Here is a 9,418-nt window from a genome sequence, read left to right on the forward strand (position 1 = left end):
GGCTCATCCAAATGAATTAAATACATTATCATATTGATGCAAAAATCGTATAAAAACTAATTCCCACAATGGCTTAATACACCCAGATACACCCAAGTTTCACATTATTCATAATGAAATAATACAGCAGTCAGAAAAGGTATAAGGAAATTTTTTTTTATTGTTTCACTCTTCATATCTGTACAAATACCATCAAACTTTGTATGTACATATGACATTTACATAAAAAATACAAAACTATATATTCATAACAGAATTTTGTATTTCTCTTGTGATGTTTGAAAATAAAAATGCATTCTGGAAAAAAAACGAACAAAAACAAAAAGAAACAAAGTGATGACGTCTGATATAGCGAAAGAGTACTGCAGTACGTTAGTCCTATTTTAGCTCTGCGAGAGCAAAATGGAGCACATTGGCAAGAAGACAGCACACAAATGTTAATGGCACATTGTTTCCAAAATAATCAAGTATTGTCCAAAACTTACCTCTGCTCTAATGTGGTCAGACAAATAAAATGCTATTGAATAATGTCTTAAGTCGTCGTCTCCATGCGGAAACAAATCTAAAGGGCTAAAACTAAGAAGTAATCAATGAAATAAGAAAAGAAATACAAATGGCTCGTTACTTTTCTCTTCCATTTCCTCACTGCTGTGTTGCAACCTTTACAATGCTCTTTTTGCGAAAACCATTGAGATAATCCCTTTGGTCAGTTCTTATGAGTTGTAAACAAACCAGAAACACTTCTGTACATAAAATGATTGATATATTCCCAATAAATAAACACACAGCCTAAACATGCATTTACGTATGTGTGACATAAACATCTGTGATAGAGATTTGACAGGAACAAGCAGATTTTTTACAGCTTCAGGGAATGCAATTTACAGCTTGTAGAGGACTTATACTTACACGGTAACATGACAAATAAATAACACTGCTTCTCTTTGGACAAATATATTTCTTCATGATAAAAAAAAAAGAGAAAAGAAAGTAAAAAGGGACAACAACAAATAGGGGGAAATGAGTGGTAACACAATATATCATGGTAGATAGTAAGCCTGACATTGTAAATGTATAAATTATAAAACACACACAAAAAAGTATAAATAAACATCTAGCAGACTGAACTATATGTATACTTCCTTTTTCTTTAAAAAATAAATAAGCATACACATAATGTACAGTATGGACATGATTCCTTGCCCTAGGACTGTTCCCCTAGTGACGGGGGCCTATCCATCCAGTATAGAAGATATATGGACATAGGCCATGTAGTCTGAGTCCTCATCATCCTCATCCTCCTCCTGGTCTTCTGTAATGGCTATATGGGAGAATATATGGTAGCTGTTGTATGAATATGGACCACGACAGCGCAGAATATCACTGAATGTTATTTTTTTTCTATCACAGCAAAGCCATTGGCATACAGCTTCCCTTTTGTTTCTTTATATGTGTGTGTGTGTGTGTGTGTATGTTTGTGTTTTTCTCTCTCTGTGTGTGAGGAAGAGTCTGTGTGACTAGGCATCAACAAATATTGTGGCATCCTCAATCATATAACTTCCACTTATATGATGTAGCAAGTCAGGGCTGCAACGAGAGAAGAAATTGGGGCGATAGAAAAGAAGGGTGCAAGGGAGGCTTTGGAGGGGAGGGGGGGTTTAGGGAGTCACAAGGTGGGTTTCGGGGGCACCGGATGGGTTCCAGTGGCTCGGGTCTCTTTTGGGCATGATTCCCTGAAAGCAGACACACACACGTGACACAAAAGAAAAAGGTGCTCTTGTGTTCTTGTATTTGCTAGTTTTTCTTTGCTCCGATTGTTATTTTCTGGCTCAAACGTACAAGGAGGGAGGACTCTGTGTCACAGCCTGGCCTTAGCAAGCGGGTCAGAGATCCGCAACACAGTTCTGAGGTATTTTCTTTTCTTTTTACAGAAGAGATTTACATCGGACACAAAAAAAAAGAAGGAAAAAAAAAGCACAAAAGCGAGAGCAAATGACAATACGAAAAAGAAAAAAAAAAACAGGCAGTCCCTCATCAATCCAAATAGATTTGTCATTTCTGATACATGTTCTGGTAGACAATACATTCACTGGAAACAGCACGCACAATAAAAAGTTAGCAGGTGAGTGTCTTTTTCTAAAGATGAGATGAGAAGCAGAGAGTGGTTCTACGAGCTTATCCTGTAAAAGCATTACATTTATATTTAGCTCATGAGGTGATCATAAAGTTGGTCCCTTGGATTCCGTTGCATACCTTAGGCGCATCACATTAAGGTACTCAGTTGGGGAGAGAGAGAGGAAACTAACAAGGGGACACTCTTCTACATAGCAACTCGGAATGTAACATTTCCATGCTCTCTTGAGGCTATTGTTCGATTTCTGATGGTTTGGCCCCCAGAACGGCTCTGGTTCTACGGTCGACTTAAGTTCAAATCCTTCGTCTTCGTCGCTAACATGGCACCAATGTTACAATCACCTTATGCACATCGTATGAGTATATTCAAAAGCGATCTGTTCTTACTGACATGTTGGCAGTGTGGTGACAAGAGGCAGTGCATTTTGAATTGATTGATTACAGCCGAAAGCAACAAAAAGGAAAAAAATTATAATAATGATACAAAAAACACAAATACACCATTACCCATGAGATTAGGAAATGCAACCATGGAATTTACAAGCTGTAAAGATATGACCACTATCATAAAAATGAATAAAAAAAAAAAAGAATAATGATATTTAAAAGTGCTTGAGATTGCAGGTTGGCCTGCAATCTCAAGCACTTTTAAATATCCGGATTGTTCCACTGCAAACAAAATCAGTCTCCTTTATTATTTGCGTTGATGGAGTTAGCTTTTCCCAAGACAAATTCTTTCATTTACCTCTCTGTTGTTTTGTTTTGCAGAAGAATTGGGAAAAAAAAGAAGTGAAATCTAAAAAAAACAACAACAAGAACACAAGAACAAAAGCTAGCGACAAAGACAACGTCATGCAAGTTCTTCTCTTCTCAAGTCCTTTTCTGCTTGCTTAAGCTGTGCTTGGTGGTGAGGCTGGGGTGGGATTTTGATGGGGGGGGAGTTTGGAGGGGTGGGAGGGGGGTAGGTAGGGCCACTCTCACTGGAGGTTCGTTTTGATGGGGAAGCAACATGGAATATTGTATTTTTGCTTGGAGAAGGAGGAGGGCGTTTTTTTTTCTTTTTCGTGTGTTCATTTTCTTTCATATTTTTTTTTGCTTTTCTTATCTACTTACAGTTGCAAGATCCCGAGTGCTTGACCTCCAGCAGCGCCCCCATAGAGCAAGCGGACTGCTTCATGGCACACTCGCTGGGATACGTGGTGTTGTCGCTGGCGCACACCGCCTCGTCTGTCCTGCTCTCCGGACAGGTCTCGTCGCACAGCGAGCAGCGTCCCCGGCTCATCCGAGCGTCCCACAGACACTTCTTGCCCGCGCTACACTGGATGTCCTCACACGACTTGGCCTCTAGAGCGAGAGAGACAGGGAGAGAGAGAGAGGAAGGGGGAAATCTTAGATTAGATGGATTATCATGCATGAAAGCAGGATCAGATGACAGCTGAGTTTTTTTGGACAGCTAAACTCGGAATAAAAAACAAATCATGGTGTTGGGGATAAAGTTATGATTTAGTTTGCATTCAAGGCTGCTTTCTGGATAACAATCCATCTGTCTCAAATATTAACTTGAAGCATGTATTCATGGCCCCCAGCACTCCCCTGTTTTGCTCTCCCTTTCTCCCTCCCCCCTCTACTTCCCTCTCTCCCATATGGGATAGTGCTGCCAACATCAGGAAATAATAAGATGTCTATCATTTCTTGAGCAAACACAAGCAACTACCAAACACTCACTTTCTCTCTCTCTCTCTCTCTCTCTCTCTCTCTCTCTCTCTCTAAGACCCCCCTCCTCAGTGGAATGTTGGCACACACAAAAAAAACGAAAAACAACGTTCAAAGTCAGTGGCTGGAGGCGCGCTCCCGAACGCCTCGCACTCTCGCGTTTCCATGTTGCGGACTTACTGATGCATTTCCCCTCGTACGCCACTCCAATGGACCTGCCGAGGAGACAGGTCGCTCGTCTCAGGTGGCACGCGCTGGCGTAGACGATCCCGTCGTTTCCGCACAGGTACTGCTCGGGTGATGTCACCTCAGGGCAAATCCGATTACACGTCACGCAGTACGCGTTGTTCGTCTGGTCCACGACGCACGTGGAGCTGCCGGGGCACAAGACGTCGCGGCACGTTTCTGTCGAGACAAAAAAAAAGAAGTTTAGACGTGACACAAAGTATAAAAAGTGGTGAGAGATTACACATAACATGTAGGCCTACTTACTCTTGCACTTTCCCTGGTACTGCACGTCCAGGTCGGGGTGGCCTTTGCATTTCGCTTTGAGCAGTGCGCATTCATCTTTGTAGGTCTTTCCGTCTGAGCCGCAGACCGGTCCCTTCCAGGTGATGTTGGTACAGTCCGGTGCGCACACGCAGCGGGGCTTGCTCCTTCTGTTCATCTTGCACCTCTTCCCAGGTCCGCAGTCAACATTATCGCAGGTTTCTAAAAAAAGGAAAGTCCGCATTAGGTGACGTTGGTGAAGATTCATGGCTATGTGCGTAAAGATTACTCTGGCGCATAAAGTGCGGAATCATTTACGCACTTCGGAGCGCGTAAAGATCATCGCTTTTGGGATCTGTTTAACAAAAATGACTTGAGGGTGTGTATTATGAAGATAACGAAGGGAAATGAGTGCACCTCCACCTTTGCAAGGTATGCAATTGGGAGCTCCGCCATTGAAGATCATCCACCTAAAGAGCGTGCTGTTGGGGACGTCCTCTTCGGTCCAGGACGTCCCCAGTCTTCCGCTCCGACAGCACTCCTCCCTGCTCATCCCGGGCATGTATAGCACCTGGCACCTCCCGTTCTTCCCCTGCTGCAGCCAGCAGTTCCCAGCTGTAAACAGAAAAAAAGAAGAAAGAAATAAAACTCGAATGTCGCGCGTCTGAAACCGCCGACCCAGAACGACTAGACACACACGCAGCCCGTATTATCCGAGACCCTCCCTCCTTCCCTTTCGCCCTCCCGGCTGTATTTTGTCGGATTTTTTTTTTCTTCTTTTTTTTTCTGCGAGACAGTTAACACTTGCCTTTCCCATCTGTGACAGACAGTCATTACAATGCAACCACACCCCCCCCCCCCCAAAAAAGTAAGAAGAATCTATGCTGGGGGGTGGGGGGCTCCTTTATTCCTCGACCCTCCTTTTTATCAGCGGACAGAAAGTGGAGCGTCTAGACAGCGTTAAATAGCAGCCAATCTCCTTCAGAAAACCACGGTTCTTAGAGCACACCGCCGTCTCCAACGCCTCCGAACAATATCCCAGACATGTACCAGACAACGCCTTGCTTATGAACAAACCAGTGTAAAGTTCATTTAAATATTTAAAAAAAAAAAGAATAGTTATCCCATTTATTGTGGTGCAAAAATATCCTTTGATCCAGACAACAGCAGGATGTCTGAACACACACACGCGCGCGCATGCCATGAAGTGTTCACGAGCTGGTGTGCTGCTTAAATCCAGGACAGATTTCTATTCTATCTATTTTAATTACAAGCTCCCGAACGAAATGCTATGGGTACAAAAGTCTCCCGTTTTTTGTCCTAAAGATGTAAAACTGCAACCCCCCCAGACACACACACACACAAAATGTTTTGCACACACACTGTTGGGTGGATTTGTGCGGTGGAAAATATATATATCACGCCCTAAATACAACTCATAGTGGATATTTCTAAAGTTTCTTACAAGGTTTGAAGACAACACCGTATCACTATATGCTCAGGTGGGTAATACGGAGAGCTGGCGCTGCCACCAGCACGGCGTGGCGGCTTCCAAGTGTGTGCCGCGTAACTTGCCTATAGTCTCACTTTGAAGTGTCCCATATGGCACCTGTTTTATGGACGCTTTATACGCGCACGCACCGTCTGATGCAGAGAGAGTTTAATCAGCGAGGAGAGATAAAGAAATAAGAAGGAAACTTTGAAAAGTTTCTCGGTTGCAACAAGAACGCGTTTTTGTGTGAGTGGCTGACAGCACGTCGGAAGTTGTTTTTTTCCAAAACGGGAAAAAAAGAATAAAAGGAAATAGCTGAAGAGAGCTTACCTTGAACTTTTTGATGTTCCATGAGGTGACAAAGCCATACGAACAAGAGAAAAAAGCCCGGGTGAAGGTGGTGTTTCAGCATCCTGAACATGATGGAGAGAAGCGAAGTGAGCTACGTGTTTGACACAGGCAGCGCAAAAAAGTAATCTGCTTAAGGTGGCAGTGTTGAATAAGTGTCAGTCTGAGAATGCAGCCTCTCTTTTTAAATCTATAAGGGGTCTCGGGTTGACTGTCTCTGGTGGGCGGTCTCCTCTTCTGTTGGGGGTGGGGAGATTTTTCTTTTCTTTTTTTTCTTCTTTTTTTTCTTTACTAAAGTTCTTTCAATCCTCATCAGGTGACATCGTTATACGAGCAACTTTCTCTTTGCCACATTAATCGGAGGATATTGAAAGCGATATATGACTGAATGTGTTGTATAGATGCCGCACTTCGGAATTAGGCGGCTTTTGCGGTGAAACAAAAGCGCAAACACGGCAGGTCAGACACAATGTGTCAGTTGATATGGATTTGTGTTTTGATGGAGAATGCTATTATTAATGTTTCATTTTTAATTGTTTTGGTTTTGTATCATCTTGATATATCAGTGCGACGCAGATAGCTCGCTTTTACGCACTTGCGCCTTTAAGCTGTAATACATATTAAAAAATATGAATATTAATGATAATAATAATAGTGATAGTGAAGGTCATTTTTACTCATATATCAGGGGCTTTATTACTGTATGATCAAACGGGCCCACAGCCAACATGCCTATCCGGACATACCGTCAGTCCTTCACATTAAGGGGCACTAGCCTACTTGTCGGTAACTGATATTTATTTTCCACCAACTGCAGACAAAAGTGTAAATCTTTTGATAAGAGTTGCCTTTTTGGTATACATCCGCGCCCCCAGACAATAATAGAAATCATAATAGTCCCGCAGCCGCGCGGCTAATATTAGAGCAGACAGTTGTTTGGGTTTCTCTCCCGGGTCAAGCTTTTAAATATAATCAAACCTGTTTCCGAAGAGGCTTCAGACAGAAGAGCGGGGTGTTGCATTTCATTGAATGAAACACACACACACGCGCGCACTCGAACGCGCCCACACACACACACACAGCTCTCCACTCACTGACGCACAGACTGAACTCCGTCAGAAGTCCTTGCGCGACCTCTTCAGCGGAACTCTGGTTACAGCTCTCCAGAGCAAAAGAGCAAAGTGTGAATCAGACACCAGGGAGTTCATTATCTGTCGGCCAGGAAGAAGACACTGTGATCCCCTGCGTTCTCTTTTTCCCCCGGGCGAAATACCACTGATGTCGTTAATCTACAAAATATATGCAATGAAAACTCTGTGTACTGAAACAGATCATAAAAAAAAATGTCTTTCTCATATAATGCAAGTGTTGCATCCAACAAACTTGTATTCTTCTTGTTAGAACTTTTCTTGCAATAACTTTATTTGCATTGATTTGTATTACAAACGATTATTAACACAAACAGAAAACAAAGGGGTTTTCCAATTTAAAAAAAATCTACAGAAACACACAAAGTTTACAAAACAGATCATCATAAAGTACAATACACATTGCAATCATATTTCCCCTGTTACATATGATTCAGTATATGACCCACCGTCTCTCATCTAACACTAAAGGGAGAAGGTTTGATTTGTGTTGATGCACTACTACAAGCACAACCAACAGGTCACATACAACACGTACAAATCAAGGGTGCAATCCATTTTTCTTTCTTCACAAATTGTCCTAAATACCCAGAAAATGAAACATGAATAACGTAGATTCTCTCCGGCACTTATGAGCTTCTTTTATCTAAATATTTGCACATTTGGCACCTCCATACATGCACTTTCTACTGCAGAACATGCCTATCAACATGCTTTCTGAAGACTGTAGATTGTACAGTGTTTTGACGCAATGAGTCAGTGAAAATGATCTGTCCCAGAGCACATATTGAATGCCACACTTGAGGAGGTCTATTCTTTTTACTCTATTTCTAATCATATCAAGCAGAGCGAACATGTGGTTATTTTTTATTCCATGTTGCCCCATGCGTCCCCCGTCGTGAACTAAGAATTGTAAACAATAGAAAGTCTGTCAAAGGATTGAACATGAACATTCATGAGCAGACCGACAGCTGTATGTATAAAACTTTGCAGTTTGCATGTTTGGGAATCATCACGCTGTTAAAACTGTCGCAGAAGCCACAAGTCAGTATTTGCGACAAATTCCCCCAAAAAATGTTACCTTGAAGTTGAGTTATGTTTGGCAAACGACGCAGCGTGTATGTGTGTGTGTGTGTGTGTGTGTGTGTGTGTGTGTGTGTGTGTGTGTGTGTATGTGTGTGTGTGTGTGTGTGTGTGTGTGTGTGTGTGTGTGTGTGATTTATGGCATCAGTCTTTGTAGAGTCGGAGCTTCCAAAAAACACTCCCTGACATGCGAGTCCATTTCTGCCTCCGCTGTATCAAGTTTAAAGGGCTGGCTGCGCTCCTTTTTGGAGCCATTAATGGCATCAGCAGAGGGGACAGTCCCATGTCCCCGGCTCCGCAGCTGAATTTGGATCAGAAGGGCCCACGCGGCGAACGTTTGCCGCTGATTGGAACTGTTTTGAGTAAACTGTCGCAGATTATAATACAGCACAGATAGGTTGATGCTATGGGGGATATCATATATATATATATATATATATATATATATATATATATATATATATATATATATATATATATATATATATTTATTTATTTATTTTTTTTGGCGTTAAAAAGCCCAGAACTCCAATCTACTCAGAACGTGCAACATATTTTGTCAACTTAATGATAAATCCTCTTTTAAATTGATATTTGTTGAAAAGAGGCTACAATGAAACCCTTTGAGGACCACAGTCAAATTCACGCCAAAGGTCTTACCAAACATTTGCTATGACATCAGTTTTTTTTGTAATTGCAACATTGCAGCAATTTGTGAGCAATCAACCCATTGTGCCATTGGGTCAAGTTAGTTTGGCTGCTATCTGCCAATCATCTGCAGGGAAAACCCCTGCAGGGATGAAAGGTGTTTCACACACTTCCCCACCTGTATCACATTTCATCAACTATGGAATAGAATCGAGCCCAGGCTTTCCCGGAACAAAACAAAATATGCTCCTTATTAGAGACAAATAGCATATTCCCATCTCGCCAGATTCCGGAGAAGTGAAAGCTGCAAGACACTGCTGGTGCTGCTGGGAGCGTCAAGAAAAACTAAAACAAACAGCAATCA

At 42.1% G+C, this 9,418-nt stretch overlaps 1 protein-coding gene across 2 annotated transcripts; it reads right to left on the bottom strand.

Annotated features, from left to right (window-relative positions):
* Window positions 1-182: 182 nt before the first annotated feature.
* fsta (follistatin a) lies at window positions 183-6,256 on the bottom strand. 2 transcript variants are annotated; one of them, XM_079160732.1, is made up of 6 exons: window positions 6,158-6,256; window positions 4,759-4,950; window positions 4,339-4,557; window positions 4,027-4,251; window positions 3,247-3,477; window positions 183-1,321 (listed from the first exon to the last, which is right to left on the bottom strand). In XM_079160732.1, exons 1-6 carry the CDS (start codon window positions 6,246-6,248, stop codon window positions 1,233-1,235), a joined length of 1,047 nt encoding a protein of 348 aa, XP_079016858.1. In that variant the 5' UTR covers window positions 6,249-6,256; the 3' UTR covers window positions 183-1,232. The 2 variants fall into 2 exon arrangements, with proteins under 2 accessions (XP_079016858.1, XP_079016859.1); XM_079160733.1 differs by lacking the exon at window positions 183-1,321 and having other exon boundaries at window positions 2,894-3,477; window positions 4,753-4,950.
* Window positions 6,257-9,418: the final 3,162 nt, after the last annotated feature.

The sequence above is a fragment of the Pholis gunnellus genome (assembly GCF_910591455.1).
Source record: "Pholis gunnellus genome assembly, chromosome: 6".
In the NCBI taxonomy this organism is placed as follows: Eukaryota; Metazoa; Chordata; class Actinopteri; order Perciformes; family Pholidae; genus Pholis; species Pholis gunnellus.

What these genes read in the sequence shown, in the direction of transcription:
- fsta (XM_079160732.1), bottom strand. Translation starts at nt 6,248, where the DNA reads ATGTTCAGGATGCTGAAACACCACCTTCACCCGGGCTTTTTTCTCTTG. An exon ending in GGAACATCAAAAAGTTCAAG is followed by an intron (nt 4,951 to 6,157) that starts GTAAGCTCTCTT and finishes TTCTGTTTACAG; the next exon opens with CTGGGAACTGCTGGCTGCAG. An exon ending in GTACGAGGGGAAATGCATCA is followed by an intron (nt 3,478 to 4,026) that starts GTAAGTCCGCAA and finishes CTCTCGCTCTAG; the next exon opens with AGGCCAAGTCGTGTGAGGAC.